The sequence below is a fragment of the Hippoglossus hippoglossus genome, chromosome 3 (assembly GCF_009819705.1).
Source record: "Hippoglossus hippoglossus isolate fHipHip1 chromosome 3, fHipHip1.pri, whole genome shotgun sequence".
Lineage (NCBI taxonomy): Eukaryota > Metazoa > Chordata > Actinopteri > Pleuronectiformes > Pleuronectidae > Hippoglossus > Hippoglossus hippoglossus.
Genome location: NC_047153.1, coordinates 5567513 through 5595460, shown reverse-complemented (window position 1 = coordinate 5595460; position 27948 = coordinate 5567513). Strand labels below are relative to the sequence as shown.

At 41.7% G+C, this 27948-nt stretch overlaps 2 protein-coding genes across 6 annotated transcripts; one reads left to right on the top strand and one right to left on the bottom strand.

The window, feature by feature from the left end:
• The first annotated feature begins 2431 nt into the window (after positions 1 to 2431).
• LOC117755634 (cellular retinoic acid-binding protein 1) lies at positions 2432 to 17805 on the top strand. 4 transcript variants are annotated; one of them, XM_034575628.1, is made up of 5 exons: positions 2432 to 2619; positions 4663 to 4841; positions 5865 to 5978; positions 6190 to 6376; positions 9913 to 10121. In XM_034575628.1, exons 1-4 carry the CDS (start codon positions 2550 to 2552, stop codon positions 6358 to 6360), a joined length of 534 nt encoding a protein of 177 aa, XP_034431519.1. In that variant the 5' UTR covers positions 2432 to 2549; the 3' UTR covers positions 6361 to 6376; positions 9913 to 10121. The 4 variants fall into 4 exon arrangements, with proteins under 4 accessions (XP_034431519.1, XP_034431528.1, XP_034431502.1 ...); XM_034575611.1 differs by having other exon boundaries at positions 2444 to 2619; positions 6190 to 6266; XM_034575619.1 differs by lacking the exon at positions 6190 to 6376 and adding an exon at positions 17795 to 17805 and having other exon boundaries at positions 2446 to 2619; positions 9913 to 9984.
• On the bottom strand, positions 11195 to 27736 carry LOC117755594 (paired amphipathic helix protein Sin3a-like). 2 transcript variants are annotated; one of them, XM_034575514.1, is made up of 21 exons: positions 27562 to 27736; positions 23984 to 24200; positions 23483 to 23659; positions 23145 to 23251; positions 22697 to 23027; positions 22310 to 22561; positions 21998 to 22150; positions 21469 to 21624; positions 21081 to 21167; positions 20836 to 20954; positions 20207 to 20432; positions 19762 to 19878; positions 19371 to 19609; positions 19082 to 19265; positions 18272 to 18854; positions 17982 to 18151; positions 17212 to 17385; positions 17017 to 17109; positions 16028 to 16122; positions 13531 to 13738; positions 11195 to 13175 (listed from the first exon to the last, which is right to left on the bottom strand). In XM_034575514.1, exons 2-21 carry the CDS (start codon positions 24176 to 24178, stop codon positions 12957 to 12959), a joined length of 3885 nt encoding a protein of 1294 aa, XP_034431405.1. In that variant the 5' UTR covers positions 24179 to 24200; positions 27562 to 27736; the 3' UTR covers positions 11195 to 12956. The 2 variants fall into 2 exon arrangements, with proteins under 2 accessions (XP_034431405.1, XP_034431413.1); XM_034575522.1 differs by lacking the exon at positions 13531 to 13738 and having other exon boundaries at positions 13011 to 13175.
• Positions 27737 to 27948: the final 212 nt, after the last annotated feature.

The following is a 27948-nucleotide window of genomic DNA, read 5'->3' as shown; positions in this document are numbered from 1 at the left end:
TTTCTTGGTCAGAGAGATAATTATTCTCGAGGCGTCTGCAGAATCCACGATGAACAAAATAAAACCTAAGAACATTATACTGGAGTTTAGCAGCATGTGTGTACGAAGAAGTCTTAGTGTGGACACGTAAACTGGAAAAAACCAAACATCTAGAGATCTTGTCAATATTGTGCGTTGCCGACATCCTCGGGGAGTTCGTTGTGCAGATGAGAACGATGTGATTCTGCGTGAATGTGTTTCCTCGATGTTCTCATACATCTTCCTGAAGGTGACGCTCTGACATCAGAGGTCAGATCTTATTAAGGTAGTTAGGTCCCGAGATGAGAGGATCTACTGAGCTAAATCATTTGATTTGATTGTTATTGGCAATGCAGCTTTGATTCTGCTCGTCGTGATATTATATATATATTATTTTTACCAGTGCTTTGTGAGATTTTATATTTAAGTCTCACAAAAGCTCTGCTCGTTTCTGATTTATTTCATAGTAATATACAATGAAAGGTTTACTTTGCTGCTGGAGAAATAACTGCATATGAGTGAAAAATACTGCCCTTATAGTATAATAATAACAACAACAACAATACTACTGCAGCTTGACTTGTGCCGTTGTGCGTGTGTTTATGTACAGTACGCACGGAGAAGTAAAACCAAAAAATGAAAAACAAGACAAGGCAGTTGACCGTAAGAACATCTGCCACAGAAGAAATAAATACAAACATGCAAAAGTAAATACAAAATAGTAAAAAAATTAAAAAACATAATGTTTTTAACATAATGGAAAAGTGTGTCAATGTGTAAAGTATTTATACAAAAGAAAATGTCTGATAGAGATGAAGGGAGCAGCAATGACAACTGTATTGATCGTGTTATTGCCAATAAAGGTAGAATATGTGAATGGGCATAATGTAAATTATGTAAAATAATAATAAATATCAATAAAGTTAACTCACTAAAAGTAAATCTCAAGTCAGATTAAACCAAATGAAGCCTTAAAAGCACCAACGTCACTCACACGTATATGTTAAGTGTCAACGTTTTCCTGAACAGGACAATAGATGGCAGCAGACGAGGAGCTTCCAGCTCACGTCCTTCACTCACACATCCTTAAACTCGCTGCACTCAAACTTTCCCTCCTGCTGATAAACCCACCCGACAGGCCAATGTACCGACGAATGACAGAGAGGAGGAGGAGGCCTGGTGAAGATGGCGCAGGCCTCCTCTGAGCTGACACTTGCCGGTGGGATGACGGAGTGCTCCCTGCTCGGCTCTATACATTAATTATCAAGCGGTGTCTGGAAGGCACTTTGTCTACAAGACTGATGAGGGGCTGTCGAGGGAGGAAAGGAACTGACTCGATTAGAGGAAGGGCCTCTGGTTCTCAGGGGATGTAGTGGTGGTAGCTATGTGGTGCCAGTGTGTGTGTGTGTGTGTGTGTGTGTGTGTGTGTGTGTGTGTGTAGAATAAAAGGTGGGATAGTCAAAGTACAAAGAGGATGGACATGAGAACTGTATTGAAAAGTGTGATCTTCTCAGCTATAGACACATTGAAGAGCAGCAAAGGACAAATAGGTCTTTTTAAGGGGTTTTCTGGGAATTCATGATGTATGTTTAATGTTTGAGTCTGTGTTTAAACAGCTCTGACATATATACACACACATATATATATATTTTGTGGTTGCTGTAATTGTTTCTTGAGAACTTCATGTCTTGTAGATCAGTCATTTAATTAAATAATCTTTTTTGGTGCTGGATCGAGAACCTGCAGGATTGTCTGATGTGTTATATAAGTGGACGATTCACCCACATTACAAAAATAAATAGATAAATAAAAATCTTTAAGTGGCATCTTGCAATTGAATGTTATCAAGGTTTTATTTGTCCAACATCTGTCACTGAAATGAATAAGAACCACCTACAAAGACCCAACCGTCCGTCCATCCATCATCTTAATAAAACTTTTTTCTCAAACCAGTCAGAAATTACTTAAACTTTCGGCAGCAGGGTGTCGCTAGCAAAAATTATTTTGCATTTTTTACTACTCCAGAAATGATCTCTATCGATCTCAAGTGGATTTCCTCATTCGTGTTAAATTCTATTATCAGCACCACTGTCAAAGTTTCAATCACCTCCATCACTTTAGGTTGGAGGCAGAAATCTCAGAGACAGTTGATGGGAAGTGAAGAAATATAAACTGTATGTCACAAAACAAGTAGAGAATGTGTTCAGCTGTAGGTGTGAATGAGAAACCTGTGATAAATGCACCATCAAGTTCCACAAACCCTCAGTTACAGATGAGACATTTTAACCAAAACATAATTTAGCCCCATCATTAAAACAAATGTGTAATGACTCAGAGCCTGTGTGTGGGGAGAGGGAGCCGGGGTGGAGGAGGTTTGGTCACACGCAGGGAGGAGGAGGAGGAGGAGGAGGAGGAGGAGGCAGCACAGGGACGGACAGAGGGAGAGAAAGAGGCTGAATAAAGGGAGCAGACGAGGCAGCAGACGACGGAAGGCAAAGGCTGACGCACAAACCGAACCCTGCGAGGAAAAAATGCCCAATTTTGCCGGCACGTGGAAAATGATAAGCAGCGAGAATTTCGACGAGTTGCTGAAAGCCCTGGGTGAGGAGAATCTACTCTGTCTGTGAGGAAGGTTTCAATGTGTTTCAGTGAAATCATAGATTAAACATTATATTGATAAGCTTGTTAGTGGTCTATTAACTTTACCTTGGATGCAGATGCACGTTAGGGTTTGAAATGTCTGCACATTTGAAAACACAGATGCATCACACTTGAGATACAAAAAGGAAACTATACAAAGACTAGAAGCATCTTGGTGGCAGAAAAATTAGATTTGATTACATTTTTAACAGATTTGTACGGAAGCCAAGAAACACATGTTTATTTCTACTTTTTAGGCCAGGATGTAGTTTTTCTTATTTTTTTTTACTTACAAAATTGTCAAAATTGTTTATCGTTGCAATTCTCATTTTAGTCACAAGATGCTGACGTGCAAAAAAACTAAAATAGGACTAAAAGCATCAAAGTTTTCTTCCAGGGGATTTTTACTCTCATGTCATAATTTCTACTGGAAATGTATTTTAATTGAGACGTTGCGTTACATCATATAACGAGTGACAAAGTTGTGGTGGACGGTCGAACACAGTGTATCACCCACGTGACTGGGTTCAAATTCCTTTCTGTTATTTTACGACTTACTTAAGCAGTACATTTTTGTTGATCTTCATTTATGTGTAATTTCCTTTTCTGGCTTTCAGGAAGAAATATGGCAAAGTGTTAAAAAAATAAAATAGAAATTATAAATCCAAAATATAGAAGGCTTTTTTTTCTGTAAAATGACCCTGGAATAATTTGTCATTTGCCTCTCTGGGCTTCCATAGCTTCTGCTGCAGTTTCATTGTTTTACATGTGGATATGTGTAATTACATTTGACAAATCTAACACTGAAAACAACTGGTTTTAATTAGAGGAGGAGACGACCTCGTCTTGTTGCACGTCGCCGATGCTGAGTTTGAGTGATGGACGGCACCGGAGATGAGAAACAGGCCCAGGTGTTCTCTCATCTGATCGTTTGCACTGTAACTGGGTGACAGAGCGTTTTAATCGCTTTTCCACTCACTGGGACGACGTGACCGAACGTGATCCATCAGAGATCTTAAACAAAGCAAACAGCGCCGGCGTTCCTGCCTCTCATCCCCTCGTCGCTGCAGCCTCCACATGCAACATCTGCTGATAACACTCGCAGCTGCTGGAGCCGTTCTGCTAAAATATGATATTTAACAGCTTTGTCTTGATTTCCTCTGGTGATAACTGAGGTCATGTGTTTTTACAGTGATAAGTCAGCACCTCTAACTTTATACATATCTGTTGGACAAGTTTCATCTCTGACACACAAACTTTGTTCTTTTGGTGCCGGAAAAAAAAGACAGAATAAATGTGAGGTGTCAAATCAAAAGCATCAGAGGGTCATGCACACTCTACCCAATCAAATAACTTTATATATATATATACATATTTAATTGACCTCATCAATTCATACGATATGAGGACGAGTGATTGATCAATGTAATTAAGCCGTGTCTCTAATATCATTGGTTGCAAAAGTTACAACAATGCAAATCTAAGTTACATAATTTTTTTAACTTCATAGTGATGTCATGATGACGTCATTCCGAACGTATGATCCAAAATTATTCTTTGATCTATAGAAGCTTGAGATTGTGTCTATTGTACAATAGGAATAAACTAATGCATGACATGATTTCCAGATCAATATCAGCTTTAGATTGTCTCTCTAGCTCTGTTGTTCGCAGAGATATCTTGGAAACTCTGTTTCAACTTTGGACGATCAGCTCAAAAAGTGAATCATCTGTTTATACCCTCCCCTCTAATATTTCAACAGAGTTTGGTGAAAATCCATCAATGTGTTTATGAGATATTTTGTTCAAACACACAAACACAGGAAAACCCCCATCCTGGCTATGCTGGCGGGCAGTGAAAGGAGAAATTAGCTCTATTCTATTCGCAGTAGAAGGACATTTAAAATCAATTTTCTGTGGTTTGTCAGTTTATACATTTACTACCCTCCTCCGCAGCCTGACTTAATATCTCTGGACTCTCAGGAAGTTCTGTGCTTGTTGTCAGGTGTGAATGTGATGCTGAGGCGGGTCGCAGGGGTGGCTGCGTCCAAACCCCACGTGGAGATAAAACAGAACGACGAGCACTTCTACATCAAGACCTCCACCTCAGTCCGCACCACGGAGATCAACTTCCTCATCGGTGAGGAGTTCGACGAGGAGACGGTGGACGGCAGAAAGTGTAAGGTAATTCAATCCAGTGCCTGAGCACCGATCTGTTTATTCAGGAACATTTCACTTGTCCCTCTGACATCAAAGATTATAAACGTACAGTCTGAGAAGCTGTGGTGGAGGGAGTACTCAAACTTTTTAATTCAGTAAAACTACAAATAAATAGGCACAATGTACTCAAGTAAAAGTACCACATTCAATTTACTACTTGAGTAAAAGAAAGTAAGTACTTAAAGTATTTAAAGTAAAAGTACTTTACAGAGTCTCGGCTGTGACCTTTTCAGAACTCATTTGAGGTGTTTGTTTACCAGTGATTCTGCTGCTGCTGCATGTAACGCACTGTAAATATGGAGCGGAGCAAAAGTGAAAAGTACCCGAAAATAAATCTACTTAAGTAAAGTGGAGAGATCCATGTAAAATGTACTTATAGGCACAGTAACAAAGTAAATGTACTTCATTAAATCCTACCACTGATGAGAAGGCTGTGGATTTGGAAGGTTCTGGTGTTACAGTTCAAACCCTCAGCTGCAGTATCTCAGAAAATTGGATTAACTCTCTCAAACTCAACTCGACAACCTGCCAACCTGGAAACAGATTGAAATTCACTCACCCACATAAGCAAAATAGTTGTGGCCTTGATTTGGCCCAATCCTGTTTGCCGGATCTGGGCCACAAGTAAGCCACAGAAATACCACGTGTCAAGTAATTGTTTTCAGCAATTTGAGCCACATTGACCTTTCACTACAGGGGTCACTTCAGGCTCCTTTTTGTGCGGGCCACAAGGAGACCAGGAGTTCTGCATCACAAGTACCACATCCGTATGATGTCTGGGAAACCTCCGATGCAATGTCAGGCTACATCCGACATATAAATTGGATTAAACATCTCAAACTCATTACGTGCAAACTGATTTTTAATCTGTGCAGAAACTCTGGAAGCCCAATGAGGACTTAGAAATAGATTTAGATCCACGGTGTCTCACTGCTGACGTGTTTCACCAGGTGAGACTCACCTCATGAAAGTGCTGCTTCTCTACAGAGCCTGGCCACTTGGGAAACAGAAAACAAGATGTACTGCAAACAGACTCTACTGAGCGGGAGCGGTCCCAAGACCTTCTGGAGCCGGGAACTGAGAGGGGATGAACTCATACTGGTGAGTGAGACGTTGAGGTGTCACATCGGAGAGGGCAACATACAGATATAGACTCAAATTAATCACGTACATAAAACAGGAATTGTACCGAGAGATAATCACGTTTGAAAGTCTCTTCAGAACAGATTTCCCTTTTGTTTCTCACAGAAAAAGTGTTAAAACCTTGTCTCTATATATTTTTTTTGATCTCATCCCATCGTTCTGAACAAAGACGTCCACACAGTCCGTCTCATTCACATCTACAGTCTCTCTGCAGATCAATGAACAGATGTTTGGACGCGTTACAAGGTGGGATGAGGTGTCACATTTGGAGGTCGCCATCTTTAGCCACTTGGGCCATTTTCTGTTTCCTCCTGCCAGTAAGAAAACAATTCAGGGATAAAAGAACAATCCTCAACTCAAAGACTCTGTTGTTCTGCCAGCGCAGTGCAGCCGACACGAAAAGGAAAAGTTTGACATTTTGGGAAACGTGCTTATTCACATTCTTGGCAACAATAAGAGGAGAATATTGGTTTGATATCTGTGCGGCAAATATGAAACTACATCCAGCAGCTTTCACTTAATGTCACAGAGAGATTGGAAACAGGAAAACAGCGTTAGAGTGGAACTTAGCAAAGGAAACAAAATCAGTCCCTGTCACTAAATAAATATGTTACATATGTATATATCTTCAGAAATCCTTTTGTTCTTACCACAGCAGCAACGTTGTCAGTCTGTTGACAAATTAATAAACAGTTATCGAAGGAGGAGTCAATTTATTTTCATGCAAATGTGGCAACAATCTGCAGGTTTCGGTTTCGTAAACGAGAATATTTTAAAATGTTCTGATCAGATTGAAAAAAAGCCATTAAAAGATGTGAGTTTACACAATTTTGAATCATCTGCTTCAAGACCAAAATATTATTTGAGTAAATAATCTGATTCTTTATCAATAATCAAAAACTATAATGGCACTTTGTAGGGCACAGACCTCGGCCAAGGCCCAATTATTCCCATTTTATACCACGTTTAAATCCACTAGTACCAAGGTTTTTATTTGGATTCACACCAAATTGCACCCACAGATTGTTTTCATCAAGATCCATGAATTATTCGCTGTGAAATTGTAAACAAACGCCCGATCTCAGAATGTTAATGAAAACACATTCCTGTCCTTTTGTCTCAATCTGCTCCAAACTTTAATGGATACTTTCTTGGCCCCTTGTCTCATCTTTTTAACAAGTCTCATTAAAATCTGTTGAGTGGTTGTTGTGTAATCCTGCTCACAAACCAACCAACCAACCCATAAATGGACAAGTAAGAAAACCTCTGCAGGAGTAATAATGGTTCGCTGGAGGTCTAGTTTTTACTCTGGGTTTTTCTGTGAGTCTCAAAAAAGAAAGAAAACTGAGCGTGAAGCTTCAAATTCACTGAACAAACTCAATAATCTCAATATTTCCGTGTGACTCTCGACCAGAGAGCAAAATCCCTTTTTCCAGTGATGACAGGGATATCAACAGAATCCAGGCAGACGCAGAAACTAAACGCAGACAGATGGTCAACAGAGGCCACAACTGGGTGGTGACACCAGATGGAGAATTGCTGAATGATTTGGTCAATATTTTTTTCCCGAAAATGCTCTGTAGTTCTTCGGAAATGTTGTGAACTCCCACGGCCTTGTTTCTTTCTTTCCATGGCCAGTTGAGGGTGTGGATAAACACGTCTGTTCCCTTTTAAAAAGAAGGCCTCAGACGACTTCTATTATTCTTGGTCAATCGAAGTTGATTTTGCTGCTTTCAGAGAACGAAGGGGAGTTTGCAGCGACACAGCTCGAGGGGCTCCGCGGGGGAAACTCTCCGGACTAAATGAATTAATTCTCACTCACATACGTTTGCTGTTAAGACTCCACATTCCACGCAGCGTTTCATGATCTCGCATCCGTCGGAGACAGTTCGGCCTCCAGTTCCTGGCAAATGCAGATCACTGAGACAAGGAGGTTTTTCCCTGCAAACATCTGGGATTTAACATGCAGGGTTTTTATTGGCCAGATGGACAACAACAGCCGAGTCCAGTTTGGCTTTGATGAGGAGCTGCTCCTTACTGACTGTGACTCACCTCCGCAGAGGCAATCAGGGAAATATTCGAGCTGTAATTTGGACGGAGCGCAGGTTTTTCGTGCAACAAAGCTTCCACCAAATCTGTTTTTATTCAAGATAAGGGCGTGCACGTCTCTCTGTGCTGGACCGATAGGATGTAATCTGAGCAGCATATGGGATTTAATCATTGGAAAATGTTTCAAAGAATACTGCAGGAGTTTTAACGTGATACTGGTGAGGAGGGAGAGTTCAGACACGTCCTCTGCTCAGGCATTTAAACACAAATCCCATCCGAGGCAGAAATATTTGGTTTTGACGTGATACAGATGAAACAATCGTGCATCAATGATCTGGAGGATGAAGCTAAACACGTCACTCAAGTTATTAAAAGTTTATTCAGAGAGTAAACCACACAAGCATCTTGTCAAGTTTCTATAATATTCCCTCAAACATGGTTCAGACACATTTCTTGAAGATATTGTGAACAAAAAGATTTGTTAAAATAAAAAACCCAAATGATTTATAAACACTGACGTTACTGATCCATTCTGACGTCTTTATAAACTCGTAGTAAATTACAGATTCATGTGAAGCTCTCAATAACACTGAAGTATTGTCTTGAAGACAATCGAGTTTCTCAGAATTTTAATACTTTAGTTAAAAATCATTAAATTGCTGGGGGGGGGGGGGGGGGGATCAGTTTAGTATTCCTGGTTAAACATTTTTCCCAGAAGCTTAAAATCGAACACATCAGTTCCCTCTTCACTCTGTTCACAGACAAATGTGATCGTTCCTTTAACAGAAAAATTAAAGATGAATAAAATCAGCAGGCAGCAGACGATACAATTACCCTCCGAGGGAGAGAGGGATGAACGTGAGCTTTAATGAAGACGCCGTGTGGTGGAGCGGGATCCAAGATGGCTGTTATGATGTAATGACCATTTAAGGGAGTCGATGCTTCAGACTGAAAAGCTACAATTTTATTTGTCCAAGCAAAGAACCTCATAAAACTAATTAACATTTCAAGCCAAAGAATATTGATTTTTTAAAAGATGAATGCTCTCCTGCTCTGGCTTCTTTATATAATGGGACTGGGGTCAGATGAAATTGTTTGGCTGTGATGGGGTCCAAATCCATATGTGTGTATGTGTGTATGTGTGTGTGTGTGTCGGCCCCTGTGGGCTTCAATTGCTCTCACTGATCATGCTGTTGAGAATCGCCACTGAACACTGATGGTTCCTGCAGTAAAACGTTTCCCTCAGCATCGCACCAGTCGCCAGATGGAGCTGCCGCAGACAGCGTGGGCCTGAGATAATGATGATGTGTGGCCACGACGCTGCGCCCTTGGGACAATAATAAATCTTTGGCCTCGGTCTCACACACCTCGGACCCGGGGATTCCAGTGCTTCTTCCCCATTTTCTTATCAGGCATTTAGTGGTGGGAGTTTAACACTTTACAAGGGGTTGAAAAGCACATTTTTGATTAATTATTTAAATAAGGAATAAGCTCGCAATTATTTTCAGTGGATTGATCAATCAATAAACGGTTTTATCCATAAAACATCAGAATATATGAACAAGTCCTGTTAGAATTTACCCAGAGCTCAGATGTTTTCTTCAGTTTATTATCATGTATGAAAAACAACAGCTTCAAATCCTCGTATTTTAAAAGCTGGAAATGGCAAAAAAATGCTTTTTCAGTTTATGAAATGACTGAAATGATTATTTGATTATCAAAACTAGATTTTCTGTTGATCGACTTTGCAGCCGATTCTCAAAGAAACAGAAAGCATTTAAACGAACCACGGTGAGAAGATGATTCTGCTGATGAAGTGAACCTTTGTTTTTTTTTGTTTCAGACATTCGGTGCGGATGACGTGATGTGCACAAGGATCTACGTACGCGTGTAGCAGAGGTCCAAGTCCTCCAGGGTCCAGAGTAGAAACTTCTCAAATAATCTCAGCAAATCTGTTCCAACAGTCCATGTCTGGATTCTTCATTAAATCCCAGTTTCAGACGGATTTTACTGCTTTTTCTTCCTTTTTTTTCATAAAACTTGTTTTTCACTGGAAATTAAATGACCACAGAATGATTTAGTTTTGTCAGATGGCTCATTTCATGCTTTAGATCTGGAGACAGCAGAGTTTTGAGGCGGTGCCCGGATTCCAGAACTTTATTTAGTTGCTTTTTAAAAAAATAATATTATACAAAGGGTTTCTGCAGAGGCATCAAGTTAAATGTAATTACTTTCATGGCATTTTTATGATCTTCACCAAGGAGATTAGGTCTTTAACTTTTGTTTGTTTGTAAGCAAGACTGTGCAAAAACTACTGGAGCATGAAACTTGCTGGACGGATGTGATGTGGGTCAGGGAGGGTTGAATAAAATCTGGTGCAATATCAGGTCAGGGGCGGATGCAGGAAGTTTTTTCCATGGCGGTAGCGGAGGTGCACAAGGTTGCTCTTAAGTGCAACAGTTTCTGATTGACAGGTGCACAGACGAGAGGGGAAGACAAGTTCAAATATGAGAGACAACTGCATGTTCCCATCAATATACACAAAGTATTCTCTGAGAAAATCCAAATCTTGCAATGCCAAGAAAGGTGGGGGAAAAGATCCCTCTATCTGCCATCTGATCTGAATCTAAACCAACATTTTATGGGTTCTTCCTTGGGTCACAAAACTTAATGGAAATCCGCTGAGTAGTTTTTGTGTAATTGCGCTCACAATTAAACAAACACAGACGGAGGTAACTTTGAGTTCTGGTCAGTAAAAAAAAGGGAGATAGTGTGGGTGTGTGAGCCTGGGGGGGGACGGGGGGGGGGACGGACAACACACAACAACAAGTTCCAGCTCTCTCACATTATTATGAGAGTGTAAAAGAAATGTTTTGCATTATAGAAATGTGGTGGAACAAATAACAACATTGTGGGTCACGATCTAGATAGTTATGGGGAAGCAGGACTTTGACACGGGGGGGAGAGAGAGGGCACCAGCCTTGGCAGAGGTATGTGCTCTCAGAGCGTCGCTCCAGTTCTCATGTAACAACAGCGCTGGCAGCTCAACGCGGTAAGATGAGCCCTGCAGATGCCCCGAATATAAACACAGCGGCAGCAATGAAAAAGAAAAACGGTCGGCGGAGTTCGTGTCTATTCAGAGGATAGTTTATTGCAAAACACCGTTCTAACACTCATGTACAACATCTTAAAAGTCAGAGAGGAGACACATCGAACGAGGTACAAACAATGTCTTTATGTACAATCAGCTCCCGGGACTTTCTATGGTTTTTTCCCATAACAAACACAGCGTAGTTAGAAAAATAAAAACCCAAGTAATAAAGTGTTCAAAGATTGTCTACAGCGGCTTGTGACACATGGAGTTCAGGGGGGTTTTGAAAGGATGAGAACTTTGCTGAGCATCACTGAACTTCACCTGTGTTTAATTCAATCTGCCCGTGTTATTAAAGATATTATACTGATCAGAGTGACTTCCTCATGTTGATGTGAGGAACAGCTTGTTGCTTATCTGACCTTTACTATAATATCTACACAGCCAATTCCAGTTTTATCAAAACTGCAGAGAGGTTAAGATCAATTTTTAAAAATCCTCCGTTTTCCTCGTTCCAGGGATATGACATTCACATTTGTATTTCAGCACGAAAACACAAACCGAAAACTTAAATAAACTGGAACTGAAGGAATTATTGCTCGTTTTCTTCCACTCTATATAGGACACAAGTCACGTGACATTCACACATAAACCTACTATACACCCGTCAGTGTTCGTCATCAACACTGCACGTAAAGAAATAAACACAGCTCATGTATGGTTGTTACAGGCGTTAAATTATGAGACCAGAGAACCTGTAGTTCAGATTCTGACATTTTGGTAAAGTTTAAATACGAGGAGAACTTGATGGTACTGTTTCGACGTCAGTACTTTGAAAATTGGACAAACACTGTACTTTCAAAAAAAGGGGAAAATTGCTGCTTAGCTACATTCAATCACCTTAAAAACCTCGAGTGAGAAAGGGCTCAAAACAAACACGTATAAAATGGCAAATAGTTTTAAGGACGTCGGGGACAACGAGCTCGACGGACCACAAAGCGTAAAAAGGTCTCTCATGAACATCCTTTGGTAAAAAACTGTTCAAATGAATGATTTTCTGAATAAACTTCTCTGCGACTTCTACCTAAAAATTCTGACTATGCATGTCTCTATGCACGCTACGCATAGAGGACATTTAAAAAAATCTATATAATATGAACAATATATTTACACAACATATTTGGACGGTCATAAATTATTATGCTGGAGAACACGGTGCTGGCAGCTGCACCTTCACCACCACAGAGGAAAACATTCACAGGCTATACAGGTTTACAGCTGGAAGCCGGATTCAGCTCCGAGTACAAACATTTTCACCGAGGTAACAGGTACGTGTTGTCGCTACCTAAGAGAAAAGCTGAGGTTGTTTGTTTCGATATCCTGTGAGACGATGAGGCGGCCCTGGGAAAAAAACACCCATTTCATTGCTAAGTTGCTTACGTGGCTTCATTTAAACTCTGAATACTCCAAAGAGGAGACGTGTTCTTTCTATATTCATCTCATGTGAGGAAAGAAAATCTTTATTTGATATATAGTGACGGCAAAACTTCTATTTCTCATAAACCGCAGACTTTTTGTGGTGAAAGCTTGAAAGTTGAGGCAACGTTCTCCGACTCGTTTTTTGTGGGGAAATTGACGTCTCCTTTGAATCGTGGATTGACATCACAAATTTGGCAACTGAATCCAGTAACAGCAGGTTGGAGAAATCCTCATGAAGCTACTGGATTAGAATTCATCACGGGCAGTTTGTTGTGTGACGACATCGCTGCCATGGTTTTTTCTCCTTAGTCGAGAGACTACAGAGTTCTGTACTTCACCCGGTACTTGTTAACGTCGAGATAATGGAGGACCTCCGGGCAGCGGGTGGTGGTGCAGGACAACAGGTCTTCTTGTTCTTCTCCCATCAGCCACTTCTGGCTGTCGGTGGCCATGTCGCTGGTGACGTGCTCTTTGGCCCAGGTGTCCACTTTGGCCTGGAAGCGTCTGTGCAGGCGCCTGTTCACTGTCTGATGAGACTGAGAGAGAGAGAGAGAGGACGACACAGCTCAGCAACATAAAAGTTACAGAAATATGTGTGTGTAGAAAATCATCTCATTCATCCAGCAAGAAAAACGTCAACAACCATATAGGCCTGAACACAGAGAGTCGTCATCATTTAAGTTCTTGAAACATGAAACCGATTGAACACCTTAAATAAAACCCTTAACCTTTGTGAATATAGTAAAAAGAATGTGTCTCTCTTTATTCTAATTATTATTTATGTTGTTGATGGGATGTATTTAAGAGCTACCTGTTCACTCTTTAGTACTGAACCTCAAACTGATAACATCGACACAGGAGCAGATAAACTCAGGTATTGTCCGTGCTCACCTGATGGGCCCGTGTGAGAGCCGTGTGCCTGTACATATAATCCTCTGACTTGCAGACATACACCATCTTGTAGGAGTTGAGCTTGAACATGCACTGCATCTTCAGCGCACTGTTACCGTCCTGCGACGTGTCCGAGGGGGCCTTGGTCTTTCTCTCCTGCTGCAGCTGCTTCCATCCTCTCTGGCACTTCCTTATCTGCCTCAAATTCCTGAAGGCCCAAACAGATCGACAGCCATGAATAAGACTGACTGATCCCGCAGAAGTGCGTTCGACTGCGCCACACATCAAAAATAAATAAATAAATAAGTTTGAAAGAAACAAACAAATAATCACGTTTACAGGGAAAGTTCGCACAGATTAATATCTGGAAACTAAATCTCACTTGATGGCACAATTTGTTGTTTGACTATATGCGTTGTGCGATATTAAAGTCCGGGGGATGTGGTCAGGCACAATATTCAGGACATTGAGAAGAAATGTGAGGAGAGCGCAGTCAAATTTGAGAGGACTGTCCCTTTAAACTATATTTTTGAAACCCATGCATTGCAACTCACCGGGGAACAGAACTAGATAGGGAGTCAAATCCGTCGTGGGAAAATGCGGATCTATAAGAGCAGCAGAGGCAGCAGTCGGGAAATATTTCTGTACAGTGCACTTCCTTTGCACTTCCACGTACTGTAATCGATCTAAATACGCTTGGCAAACAATAATTCGTTAGAAGAAATTGGAGATTGAACCCCCGATTTTGTGCAGCTACTAAAAATTTCATTATTCACCCCACCTGAATGAAAGTTTTAAATGTGTACTTACCACAGAGGTTACAGTTGAGCGAGGACTGAAACCATGAAGCATATTTTAGCATTCAGGGCTCCACTTAAAAGACATGACAGTGGCGCCAGTTACAAGTAAAAACTGGAATATGTGTATATAGATTTTTGATTTGCACATTCTTTCACCAACAATGTACCGAATGTTATGATCATGAGATGAAGACCCAACACAACTGGAAAAGAAACTGCTGGAATTTTTTACTGCCAGTGATTTTTTGTAAAGAATGACAAGTTTTGACCTCTTGTGCTGCTGATCTCTCATAGATTTGATGAGTATAAAGTAAATGGATAAATAAACAAAATAAAGTTTAATAAAAAATGATAAATCCCAGTCAGGTACCAGATTTATGCAATGGGTGAATTAATCAATAAGAGGGAAAAGGTAGGAGAAGATATTTGGTGTTTTACAAAGCCTGATTGAAATGTGTATGATAATGGACAGCCATCTCAAAAGAAACTCAAAACTCAAAACAGCACCAAACACAATGACAGATTGTTCATCTGGAGCTTTTACGACAGAGCGGACACACGCACGCTTCCATGCACAGCTCGAAAGGTGTCGGGGGAAAGAAATACGCCAACATGTGAACATACAATTTAGACGATCATTTTTATTTACAAACCCTACTCCTCTGTACAAGTGTTGCAGATAATGTGCTTGACCAGAGTTTTAAAAAACATGAGCACTAATCTCTGTCACACCAGTGGAAAAAAATCTCACTCACAACAAAAAGTTGCAACGGGAGTGCACTGTTTCCACTGAAAATGATTACAAACATAACACTGAGTATAACAGACTTAAATAAATTGACATTTCAACATTTACAGTTGCAAACAGTGATTAAGTCACATACAGGACCTTGGATCTGAATACAATCACAAACAAAAGGGCATGAAAAGGTAGGAAAGGAAACCCCGACTTCACTGTCTCAACAAAGTCTCTCAGGTCCGACACAAGAGCTTCGGTCTCTCAAACTCAGGTCACAGGTTATTGTAGAAAAATGAAATTAAAATGACAAAAGGTGGGACCCATTTGTTTTTCTCTTAGCTTGTGCATTCGATGACTTTTGTCCTTTATGTTACACAATGAAAATCACCATTTCAATTCAATACAGTGTGAATAATCAAACCAAATTTTTCTTGTAGCTTTCCCGGGTAGGTGGACACTTGAAACCAACAATCAAGCCGAAGCCATTTTAAAAAAACCTTGCTGGTAATAAATAAAAATTTCCATTAAAAAGGAACTGAATCAATGAATAAATAAATTCCATGTTTTTCTTTTTTAAAAGACGGCCATGTAAAGTGCAATCTTCCATTTGAGGCAGACGTCAGAAACTGAAAAATCACATTAATGGCCAATGAGACTCCATGACAGAGGGGCAGTCAGGCACCGCAAGCACTTCAGCGTAACTGCAGTGTTTCTCTTTTCGATTAACCTTCTCAAAACTTTCATGTTTGTTACTAAAAAGGCTTTTTATGCCCACAGCTTTTGTGATTGAAGCTTCCTAAGTCAGGCTTGTGCAGAGGTACCACTGTTTCTATCTGAGAAAATGAGTCGTATTTGGCAGGAGGCTTGGCAACAGTGGAGTAGCTGCTCGGCTGACTAGTGCCTCGGGACAGAAGCTTTAACAGTGAAGACAAGAGGGGGGACATGGCTGGAGCCTCACCTGGGGAGGAACACCGGCTTCTGGGCCAGATGTTCACGCAGCTCTGGGGACGCAGAGTCTGAGTTCAGGTATCTACTCACGTAGTCTGACCACCTCTGTGGAGGAGAAAACAGAACAGAAGAAACAGTTGATCAGTCCCACTCTCATAAACACGTAACTTGAAGAGGTACTGCACACCTGCATGTGTTTTTTGAGCCGTAAAGTAAATTACATGACTGAAATACATTAATATTCCTTTAATATAACATTTATCACCAAATTTATATTAAAAAAATAATGCCACCAGCATTAAAACCCCTCCTGGACCCTCCTGGACCAATGCTTACGTAGAGTCGACTGTTTGGGACGTCTCTACATCATGATATTTATATATTTGAAAAAGTTAGCATCCTTGTTTTTAGCATGTCTGTGTGCATATACAGGCATTTTTTTGAATTTTCAGAGAGAGCCACTGTAATTATTTCCCAATTTGCAGACACACACCATTACCCTTCGTGATCATGCACCTGTTCCCTCATCTGGATTATTAACATCGTCTCACATCCAACAGATGGTGATTTAAAACATCCCTATTTGATAAACCCGTCTATGATAATTCTATTAAAAGAGATTGGGCCTCCCTCCTTGAAATAAATGACTCACCAGAAAAAGCACCATCACTACTTTGAAGGTGGGATTAAGAGGTAAAAAAATCAAATCATATTCTTCCATACACAAGAAAAAAGAAAGACAATGAATAGGAAATCTAGTTGGAACGTGACTTAATTGTATTCGATAAATCGTGTTGGATTTGTGCTGTGGGATTGACTGAAACTCTCTGAATGCAGCAGTAAATCTGATAAAAACCTGACTAACAAATGAAATGAAAGAAGAAAGCAATGATTACGAACTACAGATGTGCAGACACCTGAAGAAATGAATAATAACTTTTAAGACTTTAAAGAAGTAATAATAATAATACTACTAAATAATAACTAAAGGAGTCTTACCTCTGCCTCCGCTGGCTCATCGGAGTTGTCGTCTTCTGTGTCCAGCAGCTCCATGGTCATGCTGAGAGATCCTCGACTCTTTACAAACATCAGCTAGAAAGAACACAAGCAATTCATTCATTAGCCAATAACTAACCCTTCAAACTCGTTTAAACTAATGTGCAATACTCTCATTCATCTCTGGCTTCATCGTACCTTGAAGCTGTTCTCATCCGACATTAGCTGCTCTGCCTTGCGCTGGTAGACGCCCTCTGCTGTGGACCTGGACGTCTGCGTGGACAGCGTGCCGCCCGTCGCTTTATTGGCACATTCACTCAGGTACATGTCTGTTACACGTGCGCATACGTCATCAGTGACGAGGTGCTGGAGCTGGGAAACACAACCGTTTGAGTAAGAAACAGCCCAAAGTCCATACAGGCAAAAACAATCGAGCCTCATTATCACAGAGTCTAAAAGTGACAGTGACACACTCAGTGAGTTTAGGGTGACAGATTCAATAACTCATAGTTTTGAGATAAGATATACTGATTTCCTCAATCTATTAAATTCTGATTTACAGGCTCCAATTCAACTTGATTTCAGATAAAATGTTGATTAAATTGGGGAACTTTCAGAAAAAATAACAATTTTCTCTTTTAAATAATGCTCCAAATTGTACAAGTTAAAATTTCTCAGCTCAGGTTGGATCTGGACTGAGTCTTAAAACATATACATTTTCACAAACATGTTTCCTTATAGTTTAGTTGTCACACTGAAGATCTTTTGCTGTAGCATTAAGTCCAGGTCCTCATGTTTCGCTGTTCACTTTGTGGCAAGACAATTAAAATCAACATCAACTTCAGGCCTTTTGTACAAATTAAGCTCAGCCAATAAAGTTTGAATCTGAAACAAACTACACATGGAACAGACGTAAATATTTGTGGAACACACATCAAATCAGATGATAGAATGGTAACTGTGCTGACCTGCCGGACAATGCTTTGGATGAGCTTATCCATGGTGAAGGCAACGTAGGCATGGATAGTAAACATTTCCCTCAAGGAGTCCTCATACTGAGCCGGCTCCATGTTTCCATCCAAAAGGTTGCGCACCATTTCCAGAAACACAGAGTAGTAGTCGTCTACATCGATATCCACTGCAGGAAGGAATTTGTAAACGTGATGAGTGAAAAATGAAAAAATAGCATGTGGGTACAATTTACAGAAAAGCATCAAGATAAACATGGAACCACGGGTTGTTTTATTTTCTCACTTACTTGGCTCCTTCATTTTCAGTTGGATTGCTGGGTTTTCACTTTTCTCCCTTTTGACCCCCAACACTTCTCTCTCCCACTCTCGCTCGCGGGCGTCCTCTTCAATCTGCTTCTCGGCTTGCCCGTAGATTCGCAGCAAACGAGAACAGAGGATGTGGTGTAGACGAAGGAAGATATACCAGTAGTTGTTCACGAAGAACAGGTTATAGGCCTCGTCTGTGCCGCGCAGCTTCTGAGCTGCCGGGTTGCTGAAGAGGAGCTTCGACTTTGATGGGCTGCTGCCCGGCAAGCCGTTGTGCTTCTTGGGGCTGTCTTGATCCATCTCCAAGTCTTCTTCCTCCTCTTCGTCCTCGTCCTCTACATCCGAGAGCTCACCTCGCTGTGCGAACAGCAGGTCCGGGATGAAGTGGTGGATGATCTGTTTGATCTTGTACTTGTCTTCTTTCTGGATGCCCACCTGTCGTTTGACATGGTGGATGATGAGGGCAGCAGCATCTTCCAGGATCTGGCTGTCATCATAGGTCAGGGTCATGTGCGGGCCGCTCAGTGGAGGTGCGGGGGCTTCCTCGACCGCTCGCTCCTGACGCTACAAGACACAAACAGGGAGTGAATTGGGCGGAATTTTGAGCAATTGTACTCAACAACATCCTGTGTGAGGGATAAAACATCTACAATCATGAGCTGTGATCGAATTCCTATTTAGAGCTTAAAAAAATAAATTGATGAAGTTGATGAATGTAATTACTGCAACAATCACACTGACCCGTTTCTTTAAAAAAAATAAAAGTATAGTCAATGAAACATGCTACTCACATCATCATATAGCAACTCAATTTCATTGAGCAAGGTCTTTGAACGCAGCACTTTGGTGTCATTCTGCTTGAAGTTGACGCCTTGATGGTCCAGTGACTTCAGGTAATACTTTTCATTCTGCTCCTGCCAGATTTTGTTGAATCCTCTCTGGGCTTCTCTCCACTCCTCCTCCTTAATTTTTAACCTGAAAGTGTGACCATAAAAAGTTGTAAAAAGTATTTCACATCCTCATATGGTCTTAAAACCACAATCGTGGCAGAAGTTAGGAAATGAAAATTAGACCATTTACCTTTTCAGCACTATGGGGACAGATGCAGCTGGGTTCTTCTTAAGCCCGTCAATGATGTCATTGGCCTTGTCCCCATATATCCTCTGGATAGCTTTGCGGTGAATGACCTCTGAGGAGCCGCCCATCGTGTTGTCCAGCTTGAAGCGCAGCTGCTCCTCAGCTGACATGCGTGAAAGCTTCCGCTGCACCGACTCCAGGGCTCGTATTGTGGAAAGGTTGGTCTCCAACACAACATCCAGCTACATGGGGGGAAACCAGGGAAATACTCGACAAATTAGACAAACTGTCTGATTGTGGCTGATGGTAACAGCATGAAGGTTTTTCTTGGATAACATAGTACAGACTTTTCGATAGTATATTGACGCGTGTGAGTTGACTGAGAGTTCCTCACCTCAAAGCGCTCATCCTCACATCTGTAAATGTGCTCCTCATATTGAGTCTTCTTGGAGCTCACAAATGTAGAATCCTCAGACCACGATGGAAACGACACCCATGTGTCATTCAGAACCTGCAAAAGGACATTTGCTTAAATTCAATATATATTTAAACAAAGCATTCGATTGTATTGTGCGATTGTTGGCAGGGGCAGAAATCAAAGTACGGACATCATGGCAGAGGTGAAGTGACCAGCTCCTAACATTCACATTCGAGCACACAACTGCTGTGGATTGGTCTTAGCATGAGTGGACAGTTTTTTGTTTGTTGCCTGAGCAATTGATTGGCATTGTTATCTGTACATGAGGTGTTTGCTTCTCCAGTTACCCTGCTGGTAGCCCACTGGGAGAGAGAAACATGACATATAGACTTCAGTGAGCAGACTTCCTTCAGCGACTAACCTCTCTGCACAGCGGCGTCCGTCCTGTGCACTTTGGCTGCTGGTAGCTCTTGGGCAGTGCTCTATAACTGGACCCCAGCCTCTTGCAGGAACCGTAGTCAATCTCCATGGCGATGCCCTCCATCGCACGCTCCTTGGGTAAACTCTCTGCATGGCTCGGCTCCCCGTGACTGAACTCGCGGTAGCCCAGGAAGTTTTTAAACCAAGTAAAGAGCTCTGGGAATTTTCTGTAAATTGTGGAGCACACGTAAAATCAACAATTAATAATGGTTACAGGTTTGTGAATGACAGATGTGTAGCACTGACATTAGGAGCAGATCTTTTTCAGTGCCGTAAGTAGTTAACTTGATTTACATGAATGTTGATACATATGAAAATCAACACTGTGTTTTATAACAAACCTAATCTGATGAGTGAAGCTAGAATATGATTTTAAATAAGAAAAATGTCATAATACTTAAATAGGTGTACTTTATTTCTTCAAAGGATTGAATACCTGTATAAAACTAATGATTTGTTTTCGTAGTTATTAGGTAGAAAACAGAGCCGTACAGAAATGATATCAATATATATATCAATCAATATATCATGTGTAACCAGGGCACTGACAGATGCATGTTTTAAACTCACCCAAGGAATGGGATGACTAACTGGACCAGCTCAGCGCGAGAAATGACTTCCTGGTTGAAGATATGCAGACAGCGGAGGAAGTTGTCGTACGCCTCTGTGCTCCGAAGAGCCTTCTTCACCTGTTAGAAGGTCAAAAAACAACGGTTAAGATGATTTCATCGTATTATTACATTTTGGTGATCGTAATCTTTCTATCAAAAGGACTTTAAATAAATAATATGGGTACTGAATAGAATGATACTGACCTTCTCAAAGAACATGGTTTCAGTGCTGGTGCTGTGTTTGCTGACTTCACTCATGCTGTGGTCCTTCCCCATTATTTTGGGTTTCTTCTGCAAGAGTAATGAAAAAGACATGATAAAATAATAACTGTCACAAGCTTTCTCAATGTTTAATCGTTTCATTGTTTGAATGGTAATCGAAGGCACTTGTTGATCGTGGTCACTCTGGAGGATGTAGTAGGATGTGTGTGATGATGCTTTACAGTGTTTGTGAGGTGTTTTGAACACCATCCACCCATGTTGCTATAAATATAACATATTTACTAGTTCTACTGTAATACTGAAGGAATACACAAATTGTAAAAACAGCTTAATATATATAAAACCAGCTGACAGGTAGAGTGGTGCGTACCTTGACAGGCGGTGTGGCTCCCACTCCTGCTGGTCTTCTGATGGGGAGGCCGTTCTGGCTCAGCCTTTGTTTGTTGTTCAGTAAGGGTCTCTTTACTGTCCCACCATGATCATTACGCACAGACTCGGCCCTGTCTGGTGCAGTCTTGCCCAGCAGCTAAAAAATAATCATTATATTGTATTATCACAATCTGTCCAAAGTAAGGTCACAATAATTTACAGGCAGGTTCAATAACAATGTGCGTAAATATGGTCAACTTTTGCTGAAGTTATAATAATAAAATGTAAATGAAAAGGAATGTGGCAGAGGTGGTAAGTGTTGAATGAAGGAAACACCGTGAGCTGGTTGTCAGTGTTAGGCAGTCATTTCAAATGTGTTGTAGAAAGTTTCCTACACTTAGATTACCACTAGGGCCTAAACAGGCAAACCCATTGATTTTTTAATGTAAACATTGACACAAAGCCCATTAGCCAGATGTAGCACCAGTTAAAATGGGCCTCTGCGTGGAAGTGTATTCACAGAGACTCACCATTGAGCTGTTTGCGTCAGGCAGGAACTGTCCAAACTCCGAGAGCAGGTCCTCCTGGTTCTTGAAGAGCTTTGCCACCTGAGTGTAGACCTCCTGCTCAGTCAGTGTGGGGGTGTAGTTACCTCCTGCCTCTTTAGCATTTCTTTGCTCCTTCTGGATAATTGATAATAAAAAAAAAATTGGTGAGATTACAGTAGGTTTATCCACGTTCTCTTTCTCTGACAGACAAAATACAAATTTAAACTGGGTGCCAACAGATATGTATACACTACAATTCAGGAATAACTTTTATTTTAGAATATATTTCCTTACCTGGTATGTGTGAAGGATTTCTAGGAAGGATTTGTAGATGTCTGGCTGACCCTGGAAGCGGTTCTTGATCTTGTTGACATAGTTTATAGCATGGTTGAACTCCACAGGCTGGTTGTTCTGGAGCGGTGGCCCCCCAGACGGCGTGCTGCTCACAGGAGTGTGGGGCTGAACAGTTGGTGAGCGCGGTGAGGCATAGGATGGGATGGATGGATTGGGCTGGCTCGTGGGTGTATGGGCTGGAGACTGAATTGGCTGTTGGACACAACAACAACAAAAGAACACAATGTTATAGCACCTTTCTATCAAGAAAACTGAGACTGTAAAACACTGATAAAGTGTTTTAGCTTATTATATAAAGTTCAGTGGTAAATATAGAATATCTTCTACCTTGCTGGTTTTATTTGGAGTAGGTTGGGCTGGGACGGGTGGGGTGGTTGTGGTGGTGGCGGGGGTAGTCTGTGGGCCAGCCTGTGGCAGACTCTGGTGCTGGTGATGGCTTACAGGTTGGCTGGATGCTGGACCTATAGGCATGCTCTGAACAGAAATACCATGCGGGGTGATGTAGTGGATCTGACCCGGCGTGGTCACATTGACCAGATCGTTGGTTTGAATCTCAATCTTGTATCCAGGGGGCAGGAAAGTGTTAAAACCCATAATGAGGTCCGGGTGACCCTTGAAGAGCTGGGACACGCGGTTGATGACTCCAGGAGTGTCAATGCTGTAACAACAGAATGAATGGTTGTATTTATCAGACTCATCATCAACTGGTTGCACACATTTGTTCTGCTGGCTACATATTCAAACTTGACATAAAGAAAATACTGTTATAACTCACCTCTGTGACTTAAACTCTTTCATGATGTCAAGAAAATCATTATAAACCTGTGGATAATTCCCAAACTGCAGCTTCACTTGATCCAGATAGGACAAGGCGTCTTCAACCTACAAAAAGCGGAAAACATCCAAATTATTATAACCAACGAGTGCATCATATCTATGAATCATGAAAGACAGAAGTTTAAAAACACGTATCATATTAATGTTTATGATGGTCTTGCTTTGTACTGTTTTTTGTGTCAGTGATATGTCCACACACTTGGCCCAGATGGATGTTGTTTAATTTAGTCTGGTGGATACACGTAAAAGTTTGTATATTTTTCCATGTAGTTGTACCTTCAGACGCTGAAACTGCTGCTGTCCTTGAGGAGAGGTTATGGGTGCGGGTGGATGAACGTGGCCTTGGACCACTGCAGGACCCTGGGACTGAACTGCCAGACTGTGTGTGTGGGGACCAACATGTGGTGCAGTGTTGTGTCCATGTCCACTTGTGCTCTGGGGCATTGTGGGCACCTTTTGAGAAAGAAATACATTTTCTTATTAACCATGTCTTTGGAGGATTAAAAGTTGTGTACATATTATTACAATTACAAAAAATGAAGAACATTTAAAAAAACTGGATCTTGCACTCTAAGAGTTTCACAATTCTGGATTAATATTCCTTTTATAAGCACTCAGTTCGGATTCTGCTCTTTTGATTTGTCACTTTAATTGACAATCAAACATGCAGCTCTATGGATTTTTCTCTTATCCAATCAGCTCAAAGGAAATGGTCTGTACAGACAATTTGGGGAAAAGGGCATGAGGGGTAGAGCAACTGTTTTGATATGATCGTACCTGGTAGCCCTGGGGGAGAGAATACTGGATGCCGGTGGATGGCTGCATGGTGTCTGTGGCTGCCTCTATCACAGTAGGGGCCGGGGCGAGGGCCCGGTGCTGGAAGCTCTCTGCAATACCTTGAACTGGGGGACGACGTGATTGCTGTTGCTGGGGTGCAAATATTGGTTCCTGGTCCTCCACGCGCCTCTTCATTGTATACACATAGTCAAAGGGACTAAAGAGAACATAGACAAACAGACAGTTAACAGGCTGTAAGTAGCTACTTAGTCTGTGAACTTAAACATTGGGAGCATTTGTCAAGAGGGTGCAGCCTATGTATGTTTATTTTGCAGTAACAGAGGGACAATACAAATGTCCAAGGTAGACATACAAATACTTTTACTTATAAAATAACAAAAGATTCATATTAACTTTTGAGAAAATAGCATTTAAAGTAAGTCATTTTAAAGTGAACTGAGCTCTCTTGCGAAGAAAGAACACTAATATCCAGTGTCACAATGATACCTACACAAACACTCTTTGCAAACAACTTATTTCACTATTGTTTGAGGCATGACAAAAAGTTCTTGTTGGTTTCTCTTTATTGTTTCTCTGACATTCTACTTTAAATTTAAACAACAATCTGATTAAAATCTGACTGGCTTTTTTGTCAAATGATGACTTAATGTATTTTTAAATGTACTAATGTAAAGCATGTAATCATTATGACATGATTGCTTCACTAGCCCAAACGGTTTTAACTGCAGTGCAGTTTGTTTAAATAATGGTCAGTAAACACGGCAACAATAGTAAAATAAAACACTTTTACACTGTCATCCAATCCAACAGCTCAACAATGACTCCAAAATGTGAGAAGTGTGTCACATTAGGTTGTTGCTTAGACTCAGAGGTGTCACATCAAAGGTGTTTCAGTATAATGCAATCCAATAAAGCTTTGCTACAACAACAGTCAAGAAGCAAACATCGGTTTTAGAAGTTATTTCTGCATAATCACACTCTGAATGTAACACCAAGCCTCTCTTTCTTTTTAAGTGTGGCTCGCGGGAACTTAAAATGTGAATATTGGTGTTTGACACCATTTTGAGAGAACTAACACTGATGTGACAACTTCCCCATACATCCCCAAAGAAAGAGGTTTTCAAATTAAAATACAAATCACGAACACAAAGTAAAGTGGTTTTATTAATAAAGAATAAAACATCAGGGAATGCCAGGAGCAAAAATAACTTGTTAAATTAAAATAAAAACTAAATGTGTCCTGTAAATTGTTTCCCTACAACTGTCCTTAAATAGACATGTGCCATTGTTGAGCAGAGTGCCAGTGTATGACAGTTAGGGACCGTCATCCAAGTAGTACGCTCAGTCCACTGAAGTTGTCAAGAGCTAAATTTTTTACTCATCTGATAAATAGTAATCATAATGTTTAATACACGTATCATTAGCTAGATGTCTTAACTCTGTTCCTGAATGTGTCTTGTTTTTTTTTTGTGTCCATGAAGCTCTTGTAGTCAAAAGACCTACGAAGAGTCAATTCAGCCAAATGATAAACAGCATATACATCTTGGTTTCGGTTGAGCTTGTTAAAACTATTTCTTCAATAGAGTTCGAGCCAATATGAAGATGATATCAACTAAAATATGTTTCCACACATGATCAACAACCAGTCGCTGGGTTATATATATATATTTTTTTTTTTCTCTCCCTCCCTACAGGTATCTCTGACTCCAGAGCTGCAGGATTCTGACAACAACTATTATTATTATTATATGAAGTGTTGCTGCTATCATTAATAACATATTTACATAATAATTATCCCTCTTATGGTTTTCATTACAACTAGACTGTCAGATGTGAAACATGATGGTACACAACTGTTCCTGGTATCTCTCACATCCCTCTCACCCATTTTTCAACCGGTTGAGGCAGACATCGCCTATGTTGAGTTCTGGTTCTGCTGGAGGATTTCTTACACAGTCACCAAAGTGCTTCTCATTTTGGAAACTTTTGGGTTTCTGTATAATTTTAAGGTTCTTGACCTTCTATGTACAGTGCCTTGAGATAATGTATATTATGATTTCGTGCTATACAAATTGAATTGAATGTTTGCATTAAAAGACCCTTGATCTGAAGATGTAAATAACCAATTTGATGTCCACAAGACCATTAAAACATTGTGTAGCACCTGTAATCAATATAATTATGTAAAGGCAAATTCAGCCAAATGATACACAGCATATAGTTCGAGCTCTTTTAAATGATTCCACGCAGGTTTCAGTTCACCAATATGAAGAGGACTCTAACTAACAGCGCGTGGCTCCCCGGACACATGCGCACACACACACGTAGACGGAGAACAGTAAATTGTGGACGGTCCCTGGGTGAACGTCATTCCATTTGTTCGGCGGAGGGCGGACATTGTGCCTCATTGCCCTGCACCAGCTCCACCGGAGAACACGGTGGCCGAGCGCACGGTCCTCCGTGGCGGAGCCCGCGTCTGTCGCACGTCCCCGTTCGACGAAACGCGAAGTAAACACTGCCGACAGTAATAATCCAGCGAGATGTGTCGACTGTGGCTCGACACGAACCCGCCAGCCGACACTTGTTCTCCGGGCGTGTAGGCGCTGTCTCTCTCTCGCTGTAGCCCTGCCTCATCCCCTCCCCCTCTCTCTGCCAAACACCGAGCTTAACGCGATCCGTCCGCGGCTTTCGCTTGTCCCGGTGGCTAACGCCGGCTCTCGCGCTGGCTCGGGAAGTTATGAGGCAAGCGAACGGTCCCAGACTCAAAAAGGGGGGTCGCGCAGATAAGAGTCCGTAAAGGCGGGTTTGTGTCCGGATGGCGGCCGTTGACAGTCCCTCGCTGACCGGGACTGAGCCGAGCGCGTTGGCTAACTGACGGTTAAAAGACGCGAAAACAGCCCCGATCGCAACCGATAAACACAACCGACGCCGTTGGCTTCGCACCAATGCGGCCACCGCTGTATTAAGAGTGCGACATTATTAAAGTTGTGAAGTCCCCGGTCGATTCCAGCGGTGTTGGTCGGTTAGGTCAGGAAGAACGCTAGCTAGCCAGCAAGCTAGCACTAGCTCCCGTTCCAACGTTAACGTCGCATTAGCGTCAAGTTATGCGGGAAGTTGGAGCGAAAAGCCCGTCACACACACGGCTCCTCCGGCAGTCACCTTCCACCACGAACAACCCCCGAGCCAGGCAGGGAAATATAACCCGGCAGAACGAGGATAGCGACACATTATTAAATAAAAGAGAATGCATGTTGGCTCGGGTCAGTCTGCTCAGCGTTAGCATTTCGGCTAATTCGTGGTCGTCGCTATGTAGCTCGCTAGCTTGACTGAAGTTCTCGAACCTGCGGGCGAACGCCGCCGCCGCCGCCGAAAACCCTCGCGTCGTGGAGTCGGAAGGCGAACCCCCGCGCGTTGTCGCTGAGCGGCCGCGGAAACCCACCCGCTCGCCACCCGGTTCGTTCGGCAAGGTTATGGAGCGGCTCCCCGCGAATGCTACGTTAGCACAACAACCAACCCCCCTCCCATCGGCTAACAAGCTAGCACCGCTTTCGACTCACCTCTCAGGACTGCCACCGGCAAACAACGGGGGGATCGGTAGCCCGGGCGCCGAGCCGCTTACTCGTGCATTCACGTGGCCGTTACCGGAGAAAGGTGAACTTCTGGGAAGTGGTCGAGGTGGAAATGTCAGAGATGAGGTTGACCGCGGCGGCTACGTCGCTAACAACAGTGTCTGTATGAAGCGGTGAACACAGAGGCGTGTCTGCCGGGGGGGGGGCGGGCACCTGTCCTCCCAGGCCCCGCCGCGATTGGTCGGCGCCGCAGAATGAAAACAAATACAGTGACGGGCTCGGCTGTGCGCATGCGCAGACCAGCGATACACGATTATTAAATAATAATAAAAATGTGTTTTAAATGTGTGTACACATGCATACATGTACTTTATA

Bases quoted from the DNA above. Each gene is read 5' to 3' on its own strand.
- LOC117755634 (XM_034575628.1), top strand. From the start codon at position 2,550: ATGCCCAATTTTGCCGGCACGTGGAAAATGATAAGCAGCGAGAATTTC. The intron at 2,620-4,662 runs GTGAGGAGAATC...GCTTGTTGTCAG, and splicing joins CGAGTTGCTGAAAGCCCTGG to GTGTGAATGTGATGCTGAGG. The intron at 4,842-5,864 runs GTAATTCAATCC...GCTTCTCTACAG, and splicing joins TGGACGGCAGAAAGTGTAAG to AGCCTGGCCACTTGGGAAAC.
- LOC117755594 (XM_034575514.1), bottom strand. From the start codon at position 24,178: ATGAAGAGGCGCGTGGAGGACCAGGAACCAATATTTGCACCCCAGCAA. The intron at 22,562-22,696 runs GTAGAAGATATT...TGTGTCCAACAG, and splicing joins CTCCAAATAAAACCAGCAAG to CCAATTCAGTCTCCAGCCCA. The intron at 21,168-21,468 runs GTACGCACCACT...TTACTCTTGCAG, and splicing joins GAGCCACACCGCCTGTCAAG to AAGAAACCCAAAATAATGGG.